Source organism: Entelurus aequoreus, linkage group LG02, assembly GCF_033978785.1.
Source record: "Entelurus aequoreus isolate RoL-2023_Sb linkage group LG02, RoL_Eaeq_v1.1, whole genome shotgun sequence".
NCBI classification, from domain to species: domain Eukaryota; kingdom Metazoa; phylum Chordata; class Actinopteri; order Syngnathiformes; family Syngnathidae; genus Entelurus; species Entelurus aequoreus.
The window spans coordinates 33,213,050-33,237,201 of record NC_084732.1 but is presented as its reverse complement, the minus strand read 5'-3'; the positions used below and the strand labels follow the sequence as shown (position 1 = coordinate 33,237,201).

Genomic DNA, 24,152 nt, shown 5'->3' with positions numbered 1-24,152 from the left:
TTTGGCATCATTCTTGGAAAATAAAATTGCTTCAAATGAGATATTCTCCTTTTAAATTACTTGGCCCTGGACTGAGCTTGTGTGCCAACTAAGGTTGTATGGTATACCGGTACTGGTATAGTATCGCGGTACTAATGAATCAAAAACGGTACTATACTCTGTTTTAATGGACCGGTTCCCGGGCATGACGGTGCGTCGTCACGTTATGACATTGCTGGTTTCACGAGCAGAGGAGCATGTTCGACAGCACACAATCACGGAGTACTTACAAGCAGACACAGTGTGTAGACAGAAAAGGGAGAACGGACGCATTTTGGCCTAAAAACTAAAGATAAAGGTGAAGTTATAACACTGAAACGCCCTCAGGAAGAGCTGCTTTAAGACATGGCTAGCCGGCAAGCGGCGAACGTACATTCACAGTCGGCAGTGTTTTAGCTACTTCTAAATCACTAATCCTCGCCTCCATGGCGACAAGCAGCGTTTCTTACAAGTATCATCGCTGCAGGACGAGGAATAGCTAAACATGCTTCACTACACACCGTAGGAGGATACAATAGCTAACCGCTAACAGCAAGCTAGCACCCTGAATGTAAACAAATGCCATGGGTGGATCTACACCTGACATCAACTGTAATGATACTAAGTACAATAGCATATCTAGTCAATACTACTATAATTGCATCAATATTTTTTTTTGTCACAAAATCTTTTTTCCTTTTTTTTAAATTCATATTATGTTTATAAACACAGGAAATACGTCCCTGGACACATGAGGATCGATACCTAAATTTGTGGTATCACCCAAAACTAATGTAAAGTATCAAACAACAGAAGAATAAAGGGCTTATTACATTTTAACATAAGTGTAGATCGAACATGTTAAAATAGAAAGTAACCAGATAAGTAAATGAACAAGTGGATTAATAATACATTTTTACAGCTTGTCCCTCATAATTGAGACGAAATAATAGAATGAGAAATGACACAATGTTACTGTATACTGTACATCAACAGACTAATTAGGAGCCTTTGTTTGTTTACTTACTACTAAAAGACAAGTTGTCTAGTATGTTCACTATTTTATTTAAGGACAAAATTGTTCTTCGATTGCAATTGTAAACATATGTTTAATGTACCATAAGATTTTTTGTTAAAATAAAGCCAATTATGCAATTTTTTTGTCATCCCCCTTATTTAGAAAAGATCCAAACAAATATATAAATACATTTTGGTACCGGTACAGGCACAAAAATATTGATATCGGGACAACACTAGTGCCAACATAACAGAATATCGGGTTAATGATGTATTTGGACGTGTCTATGAAGGTTTTCATTCATTCAGGTCATTGTCATCTCAGGGGATTCAATCGATCGCAACTTGACTGTTTGGTTTGTCTTGGAAGATGTTTCGCCGCTCATCCGAGTAGGCTTCATCAGTTCGTGCTCATAGACTTAGATCGGTCAGATCGAGTCCAGCGGGTGGTGCCTTTGCCAGTTAGGATTGCTCATTTGCATCAAAACAGTTGTTTTTCTCACTACGATAGGGCGAAACCATCCTTGCCCAGGCACACCCTCCTGGTTTTGGAGTATAAAAACCTGGGGTTTTGGCACCAGCCACTTGACTAAATCTGACCAATCTAAGAGTATGAGCAGAACTGATGACGCCTACTCGGATGAGCTGCGAAACGTCTTCTAAGACAAACCAAACAGTCCAGTTGCGATTGATTGAATGCCCTGAGATATATTTGGACAATAGCAAAATGCGCACAAAACCTAAAAAGTTACTCCTGTTTGGAAAGATAGGCTCAAAGCGACTAAATAGGATTAGAGTAAAAGGGGAGATATACAAAAACATAAGAGAGGGTATTAAGAGAGAATGTAGTATACTTATTTGTGCTAAAACGCCTCTTATTCCCAACCCCCCCCTCAAAACCACAGCTCTCATTTTCTTCTTTTCAATGAGGGAGCTTGGCTGCTTCCCAAATCTCTGCTAATTTGGCACAATAAAGCCCTCATCTCAAGGACTGAACACCGTGTCCACTTTATTGCTTCAGTCTTCAGTTGTATGTGTGTGTTTGTTTGTGTGTGTGTGTGTGTGTGTGTGTGTGTGTGTGTGTGTAACAGGCATATAGAAGCAAGGGATAGAAGTCAAAAGCGATTAAATGTTCCCTTTTCCACAAATGTTTGGCAAGCATCAGACTGACTAGAAATTCCTCACAATCAGGAAAAACTGGAATAACATTTGGCATTTTTGGCATATTGTTTACAGTAATTAAACCACAAAAGCAATTTACGGTGGTTTGTGCATTATCACTAAAGGCAGATGGAATGACAATGAGAAAAGATAAATACACAGGAGTGTGCAAAAATCTCCAGCCACTATGTGTTGCTTTAGCAATTCTATGTCCATACAGTTGTGATAAAACAATTTATTAGGGTTTAAAATTAGTCAAAACATGCCCCTACACTGTGTTGCCTATGAAATAATTTCATGACGTATGCACCCAGGGCCCTAGGTTTTGTGTGTACACCGTTTTCATCTTTAATATTACTAATTTGTTATTATTATTAAACTGCAGAAAGGCCCAAGTTCCATTCTAAACCTAACGTCACCGCCTCCTATACACACTTGAATCTGTCAACCGTTATGGCATCTCCACATGGTTTGGAAATCTGTCTGTCAAACTCAAAACCCAACTTCAAAACCTTATCAAGAGGGCTGGTAAAATAATTGGCATGCAGCCCCGTTGTTCCCTTCAAGAAATATTCAACAAGACTGTGAGGAAGCAGGGTCTTAAAATCACCCGTGACCCACACCACATACTTCATAGTGAAATTGTGTTAATGCCAAATGGTAAACGGTACAGAACAGCAACATACAAACTCAACAGGAATATATTTCCTTTTGTGCCACTGGCAATCAAAGCACTTAACAACAGAAGACTACTGTAATAACCGGATGCAATAATAAGGAGTGCAATATTGGGATAGTGCAATACGGGGGGAGTGCAATGTGTGATCTCATAACTAACTGATATACCTGCGCACTGTTCACTGTCGTCACTGTATTGTTGGATGAACTGCATGTATGTATGTATGTACACTACCGTTCAAAAGTTTGGGGTCACCCAAACAATTTTGTGGAATAGCCTTAATTTCTAAGAACAAGAATAGACTGTTGAGTTTCAGATGAAAGTTCTCTTTTTCTGGCCATTTTGAGCGTTTAATTGACCTCACAAATGTGATGCTCCAGAAACTCAATCTGCTCAAAGGAAGGTCAGTTTTGTAGCTTCTGTAACGAGCTAAACTGTTTTCAGATGTGTGAACATGATTGCACAAGGGTTTTCTACTCATCAATTAGCCTTCCGAGCCAATGAGCAAACACATTGTACCATTAGAACACTGGAGTGATAGTTGCTGGAAATGGGCCTCTATACACCTATGTAGATATTGCACCAAAAACCAGACATTTGCAGCTAGAATAGTCATTTACCACATTAGCAATGTATAGAGTGTATTTCTTTAAAGTTAAGACTAGTTTAAAGTTATCTTCACGGGACGGCGTGGCGAAGTTGGTAGAGTAGCCGTGCCAGCAATCGGAGGGTTGCTGGTTACTGGGGTTCAATCCCCACCTTCTACCATCCTAGTCACTTCCGTTGTGTCCTTGGGCAAGACACTTCACCCTTGCTCCTGATGGCTGCTGGTTAGCGCCTTGCATGGCAGCTCCCGCCATCAGTCTGTGAATGTGTGTGTGAATGGGTGAATGTGGAAATACTGTCAAAGCGCTTTGAGTACATTGAAGGTAGAAAAGCGCTATACAAGCATAACCCATTTATCATTTATCATTTATTCATTGAAAAGTACAGTGCTTTTCCTTCAAAAATAAGGACATTTCAATGTGACCCCAAACTTTTGAACGGTAGTGTATGTAAAACGTTGTGTCTTGATGTCCAAGACAAATGTATCCTCGGCGACAATAAAGCTAATTGTTATTATTATTATTAATATGTTAACAAGCGCTAAAAACTAATTATTGACTTAGTTTGGTTGGTTGAAACTAGCTTTTTAAAACACATGCAGCTTTAAATGTCTTCAAGATTTTGTAGGGGGACAACTTTTGCAATTCATGTCAAATTACCATTAGTGTATAATAATGATTGTAATATTACATCATTATTACAATGAGGACTGCATATACTGGGGGATAAGCCTTCCATGTCTTTAAAAACTAGTGACTCCTCAGTTTTGAACTTTAATGAATGTTCCTTGAACGCACCACAGTGGTGTGCTATTAGATGCAAATGTGAAACTTAAACATAACTTTGTCTGATGCTTCCACAAATAGATTCATCAAATGTTTTACCTCATCCTAGCTCCCAAATGTTGGCGCTGTGTGTGAATGCATAAACGTTATGACGTCTGTGTTGAGTGAACAGCGAAATGTTTCATGCTGGATTTGTGTCTAAAAGAAGGAAATAACCATTTTGCATACTTGCAAGGGAGTGTAGGTAGTGTTATACATTCCTAATTCCATAATATTGAACTTTGACAGCAAAATGTATTTTATCTGAACAGTTATGACCTCATGTTTTATAACTGAAGGACAGGTGGTGGAAAATGGATCGATGGATGGATTTAAATTAAAGAAAAAAATCTTCAATTCTTTACAAAAGCCCAGGCCATGATCATGTGGCCCCCCTAGTGGTTGTGGCCCAAACAACTGCATAGAATGGTGCTGTGATTCTTTACCAAAGCTTGATGCCATCGAACTGACTTGAAATTTTTCACACAGCTTAATGTGCTCTACAAAAAAGACCCTACTGTAACTTTAGGCTATTGAAATGAATCAACACTAAATTTAGTACACACCTATAGGGGATTGACACAACTTTGCACTTAAAATTTGTACAAGGTTGATTAAAAAAATGTGTCCGCCATCAAGCAAAACGTCTCTGCAGGAAAACTACAGTAGTATACACAACGTTGTAGCTACAAGTATATCAAAAAAAGATAACAATGCTTACCTTGTTTAGCTACACAAAGGGGGCTCCCAGTACTGTATGATTCAGTGGAGTACCACGACACTACAAATGACAACAACAATAATTGAGAAAAAAAACACTCCTATTGATGTTAGTGCATCCAAAATTGACAGAATATTGCTTGAATGTATTATTAATTAGTGAAGTGAAGTGAAGTGAATTACATTTATATAGCGCTTTTTCTCAAGTGACTCAAAGCGCTTTACATAGTGAAACCCAATATCTAAGTTACATTCAAACCAGTGTGGGTGGCACTGGGAGCAGGTGGGTAAAGTGTCTTGCCCAAGGACACAACGGCAGTGACTAGGATGGCGGAAGCGGGGATCGAACCTGCAACCCTCAAGTTGCTGGCACGGCCGCTCTACCAACCGAGCTATACCGCCCCCCAATTAGAGTGAGTCTTCTTTATATTGGTTTATTAAGTTGTCATACAGCAGTGGTGTGCCGTCAGGGCCAGCAAGGCCTTCTCTGCTGGCCTAACATAACCAGAAATCATGATCATAATTAAAGATAAAATAATTTTTTTATTTACTTTCCCTAAATATCAAAAAGTATTCATATTCTCTTCATGTCATATTATGCTCCTTCCAGTGCTGTTGTTGTTAGTTTTAGTTTGTATCCAATCAGAATTCAGCTAGCTTATGTTGCCATGCTGTACCAAATCTGCCAGACTCCTTCAGAATCAACAATGCAGGCGTCCATGCCCTGTAAGTGAACGGACACATACACTGATAGACAGTTGCGATAGGCAATCAGATCACGAGTTGTTGTCAGTAAGGCCTTCTAGATGGCCTCATGTTGAACGTGACATTTACTCATCCTGTGATTGGATACTCATCGGGACCGTTAGCGGATCAATTTGAGAACACAGAGTTGAGAGACAGTTGCAATAGCCAATCAGATTACACGTTGTTGACAGTAGCTGTTCTGTTACAACTAAAAGTTGTAAACTCTTGTTGTTAAAGTGTGTCATGCTTGTCATTTAATTAACATTGTCAAATGTGTATTTGTCGCCATCATGTGGTCAGGGCAGTTAATATATCTTTGAGAAGTGTGTACTTTGAATCAAACTTTATTGACCGGAAGTTGCATAAGCCAAGCAGAGAAATTTACGGTATGTTTTAATTGCTGATGCGTTTTAATGGATTTTTAAATGTGCCAGAAAATAACCCGTTTTGTATACTATTGATGTGGTTCAATGTGCAGCAGTGCATAAGTGTGTTCCTGTATAGTATTTCTCCAGCAATGATCATGTGGTGACATCAGTTATGGTATTTTGAGAGGTAATCATTGAAGTCGGAGATCACTGAAACGCACGGCCCGCCACTGTCATACAGTATGTTTTAAACATTTGTAGTGTGTACAGGTTGCACTGTAAAAATGCTGGTCAGTCGTGAAAGGCAAACTTTTAATAAATTATATAATAAACCATGCCACCTTAAACATTGGATTGTGTAACATTCACAGCCAATGAGGTTCTTGCTCTTATGATGAGGGAGTAATGTCTGAAAGTTTTAAGACGACATTGGAAAAAACAGACCACATAGAAAAAAAAATGGTAGAATGTACAAATTGGTAGTGTAGTGGTTCACATAGTGTTTTACTATTGTGCAGCTGACGTTGAATCAGTTCCCACTCAATGCCCCCATTAAAAACAAAACAAAACATGGGTTTAGGCAGGAACTACTTGCTAATTTCTTGGTTGAGCAGACTTATTGAGCAGACAGTGAAATATCAATATATGTATTCATGAGTCCCACAGACATCTCTACAAACGTGCTGTTTACCAGACAGCAGCAGCCTACAACGAATGCTGGATCAACGCATGTGTGCTTGTCTCATGCCAGTCAGGATTATGTTTGGACACTTGTCTGCATTGGATGTCATGCCTAACAAGCTACTTTTTATCCGTGAACACATCTTGCGTGTGTGTGTGTACCTGGGGTTTGTTGACACGAGCCGCGCTCAGGTTGAGAGGCTGCATTTTTACTATCAGATGAAATGTTTCTTTGTGCCCACACACAGAAGGTGTATTGATGGAGGAAATGTATCAGGCCTTACATTAATAGAGACATACTTGCGTGTGTGTGTGTGTCAGACATTGTGTTACATTGACAGTCTGACGTACTTTTGTATTAAAAGGCCACCAAGAGTTAGTCCATAGAGTACGAATATACACAGGCTCATGCTTGAACTGGTATAGGAACCAGGGGCGGGAGTCTAAAGACTTTTACAGCTGATGGTGGAATAACAAATGGTTTACTTTCTATGTCGGGTAAGGAATCTTGTTTTAGAAAAAAATTTGAATTGATACTACATGCTTCACTATAAATCCATCACAGAGTTCAATGATAAAAAAAGCGCAATGAAACAGTCAATACTAAAACTTATCATAATTGATAAGTTTTAGTATTGAGCTGCAATTTTTCCTCAAATAAACATTTTAAAACTGCACAAAATAACATTTTAGCATATTAATTCTCATAGAAGGGCAAAAAGGAGTCTAAAACGTGTTAATAAAAACGTTATGACCTGTGCCACAGGTCATGCATTGTCTTGCTTTTGGTTGTTATTCTTTTTGGTTGAGTTTATTTCTGTTTCCGCGCTCCTTCCATTGTTTATGTTCTGGTTGCAAAGTGTGCTGATCACACACACCAGTTTCTGTTTATTGGTTAGTGTCACGCCCCGTTTTATACTCGTCTCGCCGTTCACTCAATGCAGGTCGATTGTTCGCTCTGTGCAATAGTTCGTTTGGTTCTCCCTATTGCTTATGTTTTAGCCTGAAGCTAAGTGTTGCCTTAGGCTTCCCGTGCGCCTTTGAGCGGCGCGTCCTCTTTTTCGTGTTTTCTGTTTGTATATGATATTTAAATAATCTTACCTGCACGCTGCTTCTGCCGCTTCCAGACTTTTGCATCCTGGGAACACTACCGCCACTACAATGCGACCAGAATGTAAGAGTTTTCAGCTTTTTTCTGTTTGACTTTTGGTCAGTAGTTGGAGTTACGGAGTTACAAAAGTTACACAATCACTGCAACTATCCCTTTAGACATAACACATTATAATGTAAGGCATTATTAATATTTTTTAAAATATTTGCTACACCTATGTGCTTTTTTAAGTGCTAACCAGGGGTGGACTGAGACAAATAATGTTTGGTCCATTACCAGAAAGCCCCGATTTTTATACAATTTGACTTGAACCTGAATTTATTTCAACACATGTTTTGGAGAACCACGAATACACGGAAAACAAATCGTTCAATAATTTATTTTTCAGGCTTCCATTGCAAAATAGATTAAATGGTACATACACCTGGATAAATTAAATATTAGCAAATATTTTTGGTGCAAAATAACAAAATAGTGTGGGCTTTATCACACTGATTTTACTTTCTCACACAACCCTGGCTTGTCTGCAAAAAGCAGAAGCACATACCAATACTAGTTTCTGGCAAATGACAGGGTGACATTCATCTTTATATATTCCCTTAAACCTTGTGCACCCACCCCTAGAGCCCAAAACGGGCATTACATGTGTTCCTGATGTGATATGGTTGTTCAGTTTGAAGACTAGCGGTCTGAAATTTCACCAGGATGTTTTTCACAAGTTTTTTTATTTTTATTATGAAATTGCATTGTGTTTTTGATTGCAACATTGTTAGAATAGGATATAAACATAAAGTACCGTATACACACTTTCGGACATGTTAAATGATAATGATAAATGGGTTATACTTGTATAGCGCTTTTCTACCTTCATGGTACTCAAAGCGCTTTGACAGTATTTCCACATTCACCCATTCACACACACATTCACACACTGATGGCGGGAGCTGCCATGCAAGGCGCTAACCAGTGACTCCCATTACACAGTAACTGCTATTTTTCAACAGACTGTAATGCTAGTTTATTACTAAGATTTTCCATATAGAGCAAATTAATCTCATTCTTGCCAATTGAAAAACAATCAAAAATGTTTTCGTGTAATTATGCCCCTTAACAACCAAATGGCGCCACAAAACCATGAGCATAATTCTCAGAGCTTTGATGAGCATAAATGAGTTAAACTCAGATTTGATCTAGGAGGCGTGCTGGAATGCTAGCTGACCGCCGCCATTTTGGATCGAGAGGACTAATGTGTTCTCCCTTATTCAGATGGTATGGTTCCTGTGTTCTGTCAAAATTACTATTAAGTATACTTTGTTACAGCTTCTTTATATATTTTTGCACATTCGATTGAAGGAATAGGTTTTGATAGTAAGCTGTTATTAAACAGTGTTTTTCATCTTAGTCAAACATATACTGTATATACCTTAGTGCACTTTATTTGCTAACTAGATGTTACATTTTTGGGGCCTACTGTGCTGTTTGTCAGGTTTAATGGTTATTTTTTGTGGGGAGGAGATGTTTTGCACACCCAGGTTAGAGGGATGCTTCTGCAAGTGTTTTGGGGTGGTGGGTGGGGGGCTACTGTTTTCATTTTCTTTTCTTTGCATCAGTCAAGCTTATTTTTTTAAGTTTTACCACAAACTTGCATTTTTGTATACTGTATATTTGATGTTTGCATCTTTTTGCTATGGCCCAGCCTAATTTAACAGCACGTCTGGTGGGTGTGGTATTAGGTTTACCAGTTTGAATTGCAAAGGGTTTAGTAATCCTATAAAACTAAATAAGATATTACATAATCCCTGTCATCTTTTTGACTCATCCTAAACCTTCTGATCACTTGAGGCTGAGAAGAGGATGGATAGTACAGACTTACCACTCAAATCGGGGGGATTTGCAATTTTGCTACATAAATCTGTTCCTTTTGAACACTCGAATAGTATTTCTGATCCCAATTAAATAATTTTCTGTTTCCAATGTCCGGCGCTTTTTAATCCCTCTAGAAGGCAATACTCCTTCTTCTCTAACGTCCATCCCACTAATTGATAATAAATAACTTTCATCTATATCTACATGCAAATATGATGCAGTTGTCATCTCTGATCATTCTCCAATTTCAATAGATTTACTCTTTAAAAACCTGACAACCACACGTGCGCCATGGCGTATAAATTTACGATTACTTATTAAATGAGGACTTTGTGGAATTTGTTTCGCGTCAAATATATATTTTTGTGCTCTTGAACACAAATCCCGGGATGTCTCTGGGAGGCGCTGAAGGCATACATTAGGGGGGAGATAATATCCTTCACAAGTTATGAGAAAAAACTCAGGAAGAATAAATTGACTACTTTGACACAACGCATATCTCTGTTAGATAAATTGTACTGTAATTCTCAAAACCCAGACAGCTAAAAGAAAAGGCTCTCTCTACAGACAGTACTTGATGTCTTTGCAACAGACCGAGCTACTGAACGAATGCTCCGTTTAAGATCTCAGTTTTACGAACATGGCAACAAAGCTGGAAAATTATTAGCTCATCAACTACGCCAGATATCAGCATCCCATTATATTTCGCAGAGTCCATTGCTTTTTGCTCTTGCCATTGAGCCTTTGTCAATAGCGCTTCGTACTAACCTGCTTATTATGGGCATATGTAAACAATATGAGCAGGTGAAAGTCTTTCTCTGTGCAGGTGACCTCCTTCTATATGTCTCGGATAGCTCTATCCCAGTTCCGGCTACCTTAAGTACTCCACAAGCTTTTGGAAATGTTCTGGTTACAAAAAACATAATTTTCCCTTTAAAATTGCAATGCAAAGTTTCACATAATTGGGTGTCCAGGTCACATATACACTTGCAGAGCTTTATAAAGCCAACTTTGTTTCACCAATTGTCCAGAATTCAGAGAGATTTTGATCGCTGGGTCTTACTTAATTTAAATACAGTGGCTCGTGTCAACTCTTGTTAAAATGAATGTACTTCCGCCATTTTCCTATTTGTTCCATTGGATACCACTTTTTCTCCCTCAGTCCTTCTTTTGTAAGTTAGATAGACAGATTTTAGACTTAATTTGGAATAAAAAGACTCACATGTTATGTAAGCAATATTTGCAGAGACATCAATTCTTAAATATTGGCTGCAATATGAAGCATTTGATCCTCCTCCGGCATGGCTGGTTATGGAGGCAAACTCAACCAAACCAGTATCTCAAGGGCTCTGGTTCACTCTCCCATTAACTCATCAAAATTCACATCAACATTTTACGAAAAATCCAATCGTGAAAACCTCATATAGGATCTGGGTTCAGTTTAAGCACTATTTTGGCTTGAAGACTATTTCCAATCTTTTACCCATCACTGTTAATCATGCTTTCCCTCCCTCTCTTGTCGATAATGCCTTTTTAAGATGGTCAAGTCTAGGGATCAACAACATAAAAGATTTATACAACACTTTTGCCTCTTTCCAGCAACTTGGTGATACATTTTCACTCCTTTTTCAAACTTTTTTGGATATCTACAGATCCAAAGTTTTGTTTGTAATACTTTCCTTAGGTTTCCAGAAGACTGACACAGTTTCAGATGTGTTTTTGCTTCTAACTTTAAAAATATCAATTACACATATTTATTATCAAATTTGTCTTTTACGCCCTGAGTCTCTAAAGTCAATTAAGTCACTTTGGGAGGAGGATTTAAGAGTGACCCTATCTGAGGATAGCTGGACAGAGATTTTAAGTAGAGTTCCTAAGTCTTCAATATATGCAAGTCACAGCCTCATCCAATGCAAACTAATACATCGTACTTATCATACCAAGGTTCGACTAGCTAAGATGTATGAAGAAATATCTCAATCGTGTGATCAGTGCCAACAGTCTCCAGCTAACTTAAAACATACTGTATGTTCTGGCCCTGCCCATGCATCAGAATCAGAAATACTTTATTAATCCCCGAGCGGAAATGTGCAGAATTGGACAGAAATGTTTAACACTTTGTCTTTAATAATTTAATAATGATTGAACCAAACCTTCCAAGTGGACTATTCGGGGTAGCCCATCTGCAGAGGTGGGACCAAGTCATTGCTTTGCAAGTCACAAGTAAGTCTCAAGTCTTTGCCCTCAAGTCTCGAGTCAAGTCCCGAGTCAAGACAGGCAAGTCCCGAGTCAAGTCCAAAGTCAAGACTGGAAAGTCTCAAGTCAAGTCACAAGTCCTGCATTTTGAGTTTCGAGTCCTTTCAAGTCCTTTTAACCACAGACTAATATTTTTACACAGATTGTGTATGCTTTTAAACCGCTGTATTTATTTATTAAAACAAGTGCATTTGAAATAGCAGGAAAAAAAATAGTACTGACATCGCAATTCATAATAGCACTATTAACCAGTCATTTTAATAGTTTAAACAATTTTAAACATTTAACTCATTCCTTTACAGAATAAACACATTTGCAAAAACAAGTGCAACTGTACTTATTTGTACAAAAGTGTTAACATTGTATTTCCATGGCATATTGCATTGTAACTAGTTCCACAGCAGTTTCTATTCTGTTCTTACCTTATCTCATTGATCTCATCTCATACTGTATGTGTGTTTATGTGTGCGTACACATGAAAAACATAACAAATACATGAACATAACAATGAACAGAGTTGTACTTTTTAGATGTCAGGGCCCTATGCAATATGTACACATATTCTTAATATAGTATACATTTTAATTGACCTTTATTTGACTATTTGTCTTTTTGTAGGTGGCTAAAATATGCGGTGCTGCTGACCGCCGTCTAACGTTATGTTACTGTGTGTGATACATTGACTAACGTAACGTTACGTTTAGGTACCTCATGCAACCCTGCTTAAAAAAATCACTTGACAAAAAGTATGAATAAGGAAGCAAACTGCAGTGGACGCAACATATTGCTGTGTTTGAAATGATGTTATAACCATAAACATCTTATAAGTAGACGCAGTATTGGTTGCTGTGACGCGAGCAATTTGCATCTTGAAGTGGTGATGAGGAGCCGGCGAGCAGCCTAAACTGACAGTTGACAGGTAGAAAACAAAGATGCCGGGCTGGTGTTCAACGTTTTCCTGCTCAAATGAGCGGACTGTTGAAAATAGGAATCGGGGGATTACTTTTCACAAGTAAGATTTAACATTAATGTACTTTTGGTTGTATTTTATGAAAATAACATTACCACAGAGTTAAGAAGGAGCCAAGATCTTCAATATTTGTATGTGAAAATCACAAACAAATCTTCTGGGGGAGGATGACGCCCCTACAGGGGTTTGGTTTACAAACTTTCAGCCCCACCTAAAACAAAATTCACCAGCCGCCACTGATTATGATGCATTCTCATTTTAGGCAAAATATAAGACAATACTTTCTTAACAGTATAATTGTAACCAGGAATAAGTCTTCAAGTAACAATATTCAAATACTAACATTGTTGGGTAAGACAGCATTTGGTTTTATTCTGAATCCAGTGAAACAGATTGGTGGTTTTAGCTGATATAAAGACTTTCAGGTGTTTATATATGTTTAAGTATTTGGCAGACGCTTTTATCCAAAGCGACATACAAAAAAAATACATATATAACAATCACTGTAAACATTATCATTTAAGGGAAGAATGTAATACAAAATATCAATACAAAGTGTCAAGACAGAATGAACTCTCTGCTGCTGCAGCAACAGAGATACGGTCTATAAGATATATAGATATCTAATGTATTCATACATTGTTTTATGTAGGATATACGCATGTATATATAACGTAATTATATTGTTTCTTCAACTTAAAAATAGCTGACCGTTTTTTCCCCCCTTCTCTGGGCTTATATTCCCAGTTTTGATCTCGGACGTCTGGTCACTTATAGCATATAAGAATATTCTATTACTGTTAAGCAAACTATGAATAATAAAACATGTGTCCGTTATCATAGCTACACGTATGATAAAAAAGCGCGTGAAAACGAGTGGTATTCAGTGAGGTAAAATGAATTAAATGCGCTGACAGTTCATTGCTCCTGCCAAATGAATTGCACTGAGTGGAGCGGATCACCACTCCAAGATGGCGGCCCCGCGTCTCGTCTGCGCCAGTAAGCAGTAGCGCTCGATGCTGCGTCTACTTATAAGATGTCTATGGTTATGACGTTAGCAGTGAGTTTACAGCCTCACTGATTTAACTACACGGCAAATAAAAGTCATGTTACTTAGCCAATAAACGTTATCTTACATTGAAAACTTACCCTTCTTTGTGCAACTTCAAATGTCGAACGAAGTTGGAAGTTGTTGCGTCTCCGTCTGTAATATTCGAACTGCGTGATTTGCATACGGCAATTCGTTTTTTGTTGACCAAGTCGTAGTTTTTATACCCGAACGAAACCAACTTTGGTATAAATCTTTCTCACTGGCGCGTTGTTTGACAACTCTTGTTCATTGGTTGTCCTGCAATTTGATTGGCTGAATGCTGTGTGATGAAAACAATGTAGATCTAATTTGATTGGCTGTTGTACTGAGAGCACACACGCTGACACGCAGCACACACACTGATAGACAGACACGTACAAAATGAAAGCTACGGAGCGCTCCCAAATAACTTTTTAAACTTTAGGTTTTGGGGAAAGTAGCAAGTCATGTCAAGTCAAAAGGCTCAAGTCCAAGTGAAGTCACAAGTCATTGATGTTAAAGTCTAAGTCGAGTTGCAAGTCTCTTTATATTTTGTCAAGTCGAGTCTAAAGTCATCAAATTCATGACTCGAGTCTGACTCGAGTCCAAGTCATGTGACTGGAGTCCACACCTCTGCCCATCTGTCATCTTCTCTCAGCAAATCTAAAAAGAATCTGGTAGCATTCACAACTTTTTTAGCTTGAAGACTTATTGTGCCTAACTGGAAGGCTGCAGCGCCTCTCTGCTGCACCCGCTGGATCTGAGATATTCTTTATTTCCTTAATTTGGAGAAAATTAGGCTGACGCTGAATGGTTGTTCTGTAAAATTTCAAGAAATATGTGGTTCTTTCTTAAAATATGTAAAGGAGAATGATCTCCAGTTTATCCCCGATTGAGACACGGTTGGATGATTGATGAGCCTTTTGTTTGCTTTTGTTTATTGCTGCACCAGGTTCAGACCATTCGGAAGTGCAGTTGTCTGTGGCTTCATATCAATATTTGCCTGTACTTACTTGACTGATTTTTTTTTTGTGAGTGGGGGGAAAAATTAACATTTGATTTGTATTGTATTTTTGTTAACTGTGTGTTAAAAACATTTCAATAAACAAATGTTGGAAAAGAAACCTCTAACTAGACCATTCAAGAGGCCCTTTTCTAGTTCAACATGTACTACATAAAGGGTCCGTGAGTTAGCTCTGCTGAGGGGGGTTTTCATCGAGCTTCAATCAATACTATGCCTGTCAATCAATTTGATTAAACTTGAAGACATTTTGTTTTCATTGTAAACATTTGTCATTCCTTTTATTGAAGCTTCACAGCTTTACCATCAGTCTCTCTGATTGATGTGCTGTGATGTGCGCAGATTATATAAGCCTATTGACAAGATGCTCTCACACGTGCATAGAAGTGAATCTCAATACAGTATGTCACTTATTGATCTGGCTTCAACTGAGTTCATCACTTTGATTCATTGTGTCACGGCCGAGCCCTCCTCTCTGATGATTAAGTACTGACAGTTTGCAGCAACAAGTATTGTCATTTTAGTGGCCGCAGAATGTAGTTTTTGCATAGCAAAACATACCTACAGTAACCTGGCTTCCTTGTTGACAAATACAGGTGGTCTGTGTAGAAAGATGCAGGCTAATTACAGTCATCCAACAAGCTGATGCCACCTGCCGCAGATGTTACACACACTCACTGATAACACACTAAAGCCCACGATCAGCTTTTTTTCCCCTCTCTTCTTTTTTTTTTTACCACACCAGCAGTTTCCGAAGCCTTGTGTAAAGGCTGACTTTTAAAAATGGGAATATTACCAGCAATAAACTGTGTTTGTAGAGTGTTTTTTATGCAAGTTAGAGAGCGCAAGTGAGAGTGTAACCATTCTTAAAAAACAAACAAAATTACTTTTGCTGCATTTTTGGATTATGTGTATGTGTTTAAAGTAATTGCACACACATAAATTATCATATTTTATTTAAATTTGACTGTTTTGAAAATGCTTTATGCACATGCATTAGGCCCTCGAAAAGTCTGTTTTCTTCTATTTAAAGAACAGTTTTAGTACAAACTCCAATTAAATTGCCATGAGAGACAGGGTCTTGTGTATTCACTGCTTTCTTATTAATGCTGAAATTTAGAGGAAGAATGTGAATGGCTCTAATTAGCATGGAAGTATATGACATGCACATTCCATACATGTATGTATTAATGCTGTACACACAATTTAACCATTCAGATATTATACACAAGAAGCTACGCAAGAAAACCCAACAGCAGAAATGTGTCAACTGACCTGTGTGAAGCTGGCCCCCTTTGTCATTGCAAATATTAAAATACCACTGCTGTTCGTTTGTGCTACATTTGTGCTGGTTAAATAACAATGTTATTTATTGTGCGTGTGTGTATCATATAACATCAAAATGCTATATGATAAGCTAATAGAGTTGAAATTAGAATGTTAAAACCTTGGCAGCACCACATAATTGTTCATGTAAAATAAAAAAATCAAACATTATTTTTGGATAACAAATGACAATGGTCCCTAGTGTGTGAATGTGAGTGTGAATGTTGTCTGTCTATCTGTGTTGGCCCTGTGATGAGGTGGCGACTTGTCCAGGGTGTACCCCGCCTTCCGCCCGATTGTAGCTGAGATAGGCCCCAGCGCCCCCCGCGACCCCGAAAGGAATAAGCGGTAGAAAATGGATGGATGGATGACAACAGGTATATTATTTTGCCAGTTATTGGCTAGCTAGTTAGCGGCTAATGCTAACACTTAACATTAGCCGTTATCTGGACTTCATCTTCTTGGTAAATCCTGATTAAACATCATATACATAGAGTTTTTGAAGCGACTTTTATGGCACATTTTTCCTTAAAAAAATATAAAAAGTTAACTCGGGTGCGAGAACTTTGATTTCATACTGTTGTGTTATGCTAGCTTTAGGAAAATTACAGCAAATGTGTTCAATTCACGTATACCTTTTTGAATAAATTTGTCTGCTCAAATGTAAATTCAGTTGATATTTTGGTCTTGGGAACGCATGTTTCTTGTGTTTTATGTTCAAAGGAAACATGATGTAAACCAGGGGTGCTCACACTTTTTCTGCAGGCGAGCTACTTTTCAATTGATCAAGTCGCGGGGATCTACCTCATTCATATATATAATTTATATTTACTTATTTATGAAATATATGTTTTTGTTAACAAGTTAAAGGTGTTTAATGATAATGCATGCAAGTTTAAAACATATAGTTAATATTGTTAATAAATTAAAGGTGTTTAATGATAATACAAGAATGTTTAATACATATAGTTAATATTGTTAACAAGTTAAAGGTGTTTAAAGATAATGCAAGCATGTTTAATACATATTTTAATATTGTTAACAAGTTAAAGGTGTTTGATGATAATACAAGCATGTTTAACACATATAGTTAATATTGTTAACAAGTTAAAGGTGTTTAAAGATAATACAAGCATGTTTAACACATATAGTTAATATTGTTAACAAGTTAAAGGTGTTTAAAGATAATACAAGCATGTTTAACACATATAGATTCCTTTCTTTCATGAAGACAAGAATATAAGTTGGTGTATTACCTGATTCTGATTAATTGCATTGATAGGAATCAGACTAGTGCTGATAATGTCTGCATTTTCAAATGGAGGAGAAAAAAAGTCCTCCTTTCTCTCCAATACCACATGAAAGTGGTTGGTTTTTGGCATCTTGTTTGTCCAGCTTCCGTACTCCTTTGTATACACTTTACAAGAAATACATTTGCGGCAAACTCCGTAGCTTGCTAGCTTGTGCACGCCAGCTTTCTGAGACTCTTATGTTGTTAGCGCAGGCAGGATGAAGCAGAGCTTTTATTGTGCAACTGCGCAGTCGGTCTTTGGAGTTTTGACGACAGGTACGGCGCCAGAGTCTGTTGAAATAAAAAGAGTTTCTCGCCTTCCTGTCGGTAATTTTTTCTTAATAATGAGCTGGCAGCAGCCAGCGTCATCTCAGAAGACCCTCGGGTGCCGTGAATGTCAATCAAGTGACGAAAGTGACGTCATAGTGAAGATTTATGATCGCTCATTTTTAGGACTATTTTTTTAATGCCTGGCTGGGGATCGACTGACACACCCTCCGCGATCGACCGGTAGATTGCGATCGACGTAATGAGCACCCCTGATGTAAACAAACTAATTAGTGTTTTACAGGACATGATTTGAAAAGAGCTGATTGTAAATAAGGAATTTAACTTATTATTTTATATTTCTGTTTACAATCGTGCTGTGTTGTTTTGTCTTAACCACCATTGATTGAAGTGACTAGGATGGCGGAAATGATGGCAAGTTGCTGCCACGGCCGCTCTACCAACTGAGCCATGCTGTCCCATTCAGCTAAAATTGAATGAGTCCCTTTGCCCTGAGAGAGGCAAAGGCCAAGCAAATCAGACCTCCTGTACAATGTGTAATGTTTTGTTATACAGAAATATTACATTATGTATACAAGTATACATGCTATCACGCTATATTGGAATTGAATAAGTAACTACTGAGTGTTATTTTGCAGCCAGACATACAAGCTGAAAAATTTATTTTCCTCTCTTCCTCCCCCAGGACCCATCATTCCCCCTCCTCCTCCATGATAAGCTACAGGTCCCCAACAGCTCCCGGCGGGCATGGAATGAGCGCGACAGCCGCTGTGATGTGTGCGCCACTCACCTCAACCAGCTTAAACAGGAAGCCGTGCGCATGGTCCTCACCCTGGACCAGTGGGACTTGTCTCCCTCCTCGTCTCCGCCTCCCCTCTTTGGACGCTACACCTCCCAGGCAGCTTTAGGAGCATCTGGATCCCGGGAGTGGCCTTCGCCGTTCCTCCCGACTTCTTCCTCGTCAGCTGCTGCTGCCGCCGCTACGCTCCCTACTCGCTCCTCGTCCCCGTCGCCTTCCCCGAGTCCAGGCCAGACCCCGACTCCCACCCCCAGTCACGGACCACCTCCAACAGGTCACGAGAGTCCCACAAACCAGCAAAGTCATGGTGCAGGGCTCCGACCGGGGTCCAAACCAAGCTCATTGGGACTTGGAGGTGGGGTGGAAAGACGGAACGGGTCACCCGGTTCTGGAAAAACAGCTGCGACCCAAGTGAGTGCAATGAACAGTCCTGGGAATAGCAGTGCAAACAGCAGCAACAACACAGCAGGCCTACAACACCTAAATAGAACTAATGGAGGAGTCACACTATATCCATACCAGGTAGGCTAACTTTACATTTATCCCATTTCCTCACATAGTGGGCAGGCATTTATTTAAAGTAAGCTATCTATTTAATAGGCCTTTGCCTGTATACATGCTTATGTAAAGGTGGGACTATACCCACTGCTCTCTGCTCTCACCATCAATTATTTGTTCCTGAGGGCTAATATTTGTTCAATTGAAGATTAATTGAGGCCTGGCATCTATTGTAGCAAAGGCCTCATTTTAACAAAACAGTGGTACCAAAACTGAATTCTACGAAAACCAAAACAATGTTTCCCTTAGAAAATAATGTCAATCCAAGGAATCGTTACAGACACCCAAAAGTGATAACACAAACCAATTTTCTTATGGAACAATGCGAAAGGCATATAAATCACAAATTAGATGGATAGACATTTAACATCACTTTTACTTTCATTAATAACTGTTGTTGGCAAAGACGACAATGAGCAGCATCAACTGATGCAATCAACTGATGACAATCATCAGCATGTGCAATACGGCACACCACGTCACACTGTCCTGACTACACAATTCCACAAGCATGCTACAATTAGCAACTTTGGTTGGCTCCATGGTGGGTTATTTTGCAGCCATAATCAATAAGAAAGCACGGAAGGAAGAAAAGAGATAAATGTGGAGTTGTTCGATGTTGTTCACACAGAAAATAGGGCTGGCCGATATATCGACATATTTTTAAACAAGATATAAATTAAGACAATATTGTAATATCAATATAATTGATTTCACGTTAAAAATTACGTTATTTGTTGTGTTCCTTGTTCTCCCCCGGTCCCCCTCCATGGGCTACTAAACCCCACCCCTTCCTTCTTCCAAGACTGCTTGCATGTATAAGAACATCCATGATTGGTTGGTTTTTTACTATGATGAGTCACGATTGGTTAGGGACCGGCCAATCAGAGGCTAGATAGGGCGGGTCATCAATCCAGGAAGGGAAATCACAAAGTGCCTGCCTGCAAATGTATTTTTTTATCTGAGTTTGATACATTTTGTATTATTTGCACAGCTGCGTTATTGATTTTACGTAGAAATAATATTTTTCTATTTTATTTATGTTATGTAATTCTGTGCTACTTAAACCCATCTTGACTAACTGGGTTAATAAAAGTGCCACTGACTGTTTACAGTACAGTTGTCATTCACTTCAATATCACTGAATATCGCTCAAAAATTCATATCTTTATATGTATACTTTCACCGGAAAATATATCGAATATCGAGTTTAAGTAAAAATATATTGCGATATACTTTTTCGTCCATATCGCCCAGCCCTAACAGAAAGCTAAACGAAGAGAAGCAGTACGTTGAGGTACAAAGCAAAGCAAAGCAAAGTAATCCTGGCATACAAAGCATCCTGATTGGCAACCAGTGGCAGGTGTGTCCTAATTGCCACTTAGGAACAGGTGAGGGAGTTAGCGCTCAGACTAGAGAAGTAGTGGCAAGTAGTGAATTTTAGCTATGGCAGTTAGTGAGATTGCGGGGCACTTGTTGCTACGTGTCTACCGACGATCATGTGGGTGAGGACTCGGAGGTAGAGCAGTGTGACATGGACGTAATTACTTCTAAAACATCATCTTTTTCGCCACTGACTGTTCTCTGCTTCTTCGTCCACCATTTACTTCAGCGGCTGTCTGTCTTGGCGAAGAATTGTGACATAATTGTTACTGTTGGATGACATGACCTGAGTGATGAACGCGACCTGATTGTTCAGACTGCAGTTACATCGGATACATATCTGATTTGTACCCACATACGAAAGAGGCCATGGTTATATTTGAAAAAATTCTGAATTGTACTGTTTACATTGACATAAAAAAATAGATATCGGTCACATATGAGCAAAACAAATCTGAATTGACCTGCAGTGCGGACTTACAGTAGCTTAAAGGGGAACAGCACTTTTTTTGGGAGTTTTACCTATCATTTCATTATGAAAGACATGACAACGGATGGATCTTCTTTTTAATGCATTCTAAATACAAAATAAACGTTAAAAAAAGTCAGTTTACAGCGGCGCTAATGGGAGCTCCTCTATAAAATCCAATAAATAACAATACTCCATTTACATTTTGTGACTTACATCTTAACCAAGTATTAGTGATATTGTCATTATAAACGCTAACACAGACAAATAGTGGCGACATAATCACTTCCGTGTCTCCCTATGTTTACATCATCGAGTGGTCTGCCGTTTCCTCGCTTCCCTGCTCACTGTAAGTTTATCGTAGATCATAAATCATGCCTCTCACCTGGACAGTAGATGGCTGAGGATATAATCCGACAAGTCGGGACACTGTGATCGCCATATAGGACCTGGAACTGGCGAGGACGACACGAAAAACGTTTGTTCCCCCAGCACCCTCCACTCCGTTTCTTTGCGAGGATTATGAGACATTTTTCATCTAAATGGGAATATATGACCATCCTAGCAGTCGGCATCCTAATGACAGCAGACCTTATACAGTAAGTGATGTTTTATTATGTTTGTTGGCTCTCATGAAGTCTGCTGTGAGCAGAAAAAAATGTGATGCGTTTTTTTAAATTAATGCGCTACGTATGCTTAAAATGATCACAGTAGTACATAATAAATATTAAAGGTTATTATAAATGTGCCGGTTACTACATTACGTATATACTTACATCATGTGTACAAAACCCTAATGGAGATGTTTGGATGCTTTTAAAGGCTCTATAGGCCTTTCATCTAATTTATTCAATATTTAGAATGCATTTAAAAAATCCATCTGTCGTCATGTCTTTCATAATGATTGTGAACGATAGGCAAAATTACAAAAAAAGTGAAGTTCCCCGTTGCCAGACAAACCAACCACCAACACATGCATAATAATGACGTCGGTTCTTTGTTTGGACACTCCTTTAGGGGAATGATATGTGGCCAAATAGATGATAACCGAAACAGTGTATGAAAATTGCCAAATATTTTGACAATAATAATATGAAAACTTGGTCGTAGAAAACATTTACCGTAAGAGCTGCTATTATAGCTGAGCTGTATATTTGCGTTGGTTAATTGGAACTCGTAGTAGCGGTAAAATAATGTCATGTGGGCTGGCTGATACAACATTAGACATGTGAAGAAGAGCAACATCTAATGTGTTTACATTTGGGATTACGAATTCATTAACTGACAAGAGGTGATAATGTGCTTGTCATCTATAAGTAGTGTTGTCTCTTTCTCTACCCTCCTTTTATTTTAAAGCCATTCACTGGTCACTTCATTAGGTACACCCACGCCTCTACTGAGAACCAATGGAGGAGGACTGTAACATCAAAAACTGCAATTCATAATGCAGTATTGTACAGGAAAGAAGGAGAATACAACACTGGCCAACTAATATAAAACTACACTGACCAGACAATTTATTATGTACATGTGCACAATCTAATCAACAAAAACTCTTAAAAGAGGTACAATACTAAATGCGTTTCATATGTAAATCTTTGACTCTTTTAAAATACAATTATCCACCTTGTGTGTAAACAAGAACCCAGAACACCTTATGAGGACGACTTTTTAAAGCCATCTATGAGATACAAAATGTCTCCTATTTTGCCTGTAAAGACAAACGTGTTTTGGTGGAGACAGGAAGAGAACTAAAGGAGGAAGAAGAAGAAGGGGAGAATGCCTGCAGTGATGAGTGGTCCAGAGGTGTATGGTAGAGAGACTCCAGGGGAAATCCTGAGGTGTGTGTGTGTGTGCGTGGGTGTGTGTGCACATGTGTGTGAGTGTGTGTGTGTGGCCATGCAAACGTGTTCTACAGATGTAATAATTCATACCGTGATAATTAGAACTCTAGGGACTCTATGTCACACACCCCGGGTGCCATCTCGTTTTACACACACACACCCACACGCACGCACGCACGCACGCACGCACGCACAAACACATACCACACACACACACAGGCTTTCTCTCTTCACTTATTTCTTATGCCTATTTATCTTGTCTTCCTCAAACTTTGGCTGCTTCGTATTAATTATATCGTCGCTGCTGCAGATTCCCATAGTTGTTCAGCTGTTAGTCCGTGCAGGATTTGTACGAGTTTGTTATCTAAAAATTGGTTTTATGCAATCGTTACACACTTGGTACGAAATATATGTACCTATTGTGGCTTGTCATGAAGTCTGATGGTTGTTAATAGTTTAAGTACAAAGGAATATTGTTGTTTTCAAGAAAAATTTAAAAGTTATAACAAATAATTATCATATAATACAAGAATAAAATGCTTGACAAGTAAATATCAATACTATTACATAAACTCAAAACAACCTCTCTCTAGGGATCGGCCTATTGATTGTGTAATATCATTCAATATTACGCACCATTATTTATTTTAACACATTTGGACTGTTTATTCTCATATTGTAAATTTCTAGCTTTTTTTTTTTTTTTAATAATATAATGACTTAATTTTTATTAAGTTAATAGATTTGTTTCTTGTTATAATAAAAAAATGTTTGTCTAATTATTGAAATTCTATTTTGTTGTATTTCCACTTATAAATAATTTTACCCACATAATATAACAACTTTATTGCCCTTGGCATGTGTGGTACACAATGCTGCCTTCTGTGCAGACTAAAGGGTTGTATGTAATAAAACATATATGCTGATTATCAGAACACCTACATACTGGCGGTATAGCTCGGTTGGTAGAGCGGCCGTGCCAGCAACTTGAGGGTTGCAGGTTCGATCCCCGCTTCCGCCATCCTAGACACTGCCGTTGTGTCCTTGGGCAAGACACTTTACCCACCTGCTCCCAGTGCC

General features: G+C 38.5%; 1 protein-coding gene and 1 long non-coding RNA gene across 2 annotated transcripts in view; one reads left to right on the top strand and one right to left on the bottom strand.

The window, feature by feature from the left end:
- The window catches only part of LOC133632812 (uncharacterized), a 28,969-nt gene extending 14,685 nt beyond the window's left edge, over nucleotides 1–14,284 (bottom strand). Inside the window, exons 1-2 of the long non-coding RNA XR_009821714.1 lie at nucleotides 14,174–14,284; nucleotides 5,027–5,086 (exon numbers count right to left, since the gene is read on the bottom strand). This is a non-coding gene — a long non-coding RNA (uncharacterized LOC133632812). The remainder of the gene's footprint in view (nucleotides 1–5,026; nucleotides 5,087–14,173) is intronic.
- The window catches only part of kif26ba (kinesin family member 26Ba), a 184,625-nt gene that overhangs the window by 68,167 nt on the left and 92,306 nt on the right, over nucleotides 1–24,152 (top strand). Inside the window, exon 3 of the mRNA XM_062025486.1 lies at nucleotides 18,705–19,340. Coding sequence (XP_061881470.1) covers nucleotides 18,705–19,340 — 636 coding nt within the window. The remainder of the gene's footprint in view (nucleotides 1–18,704; nucleotides 19,341–24,152) is intronic.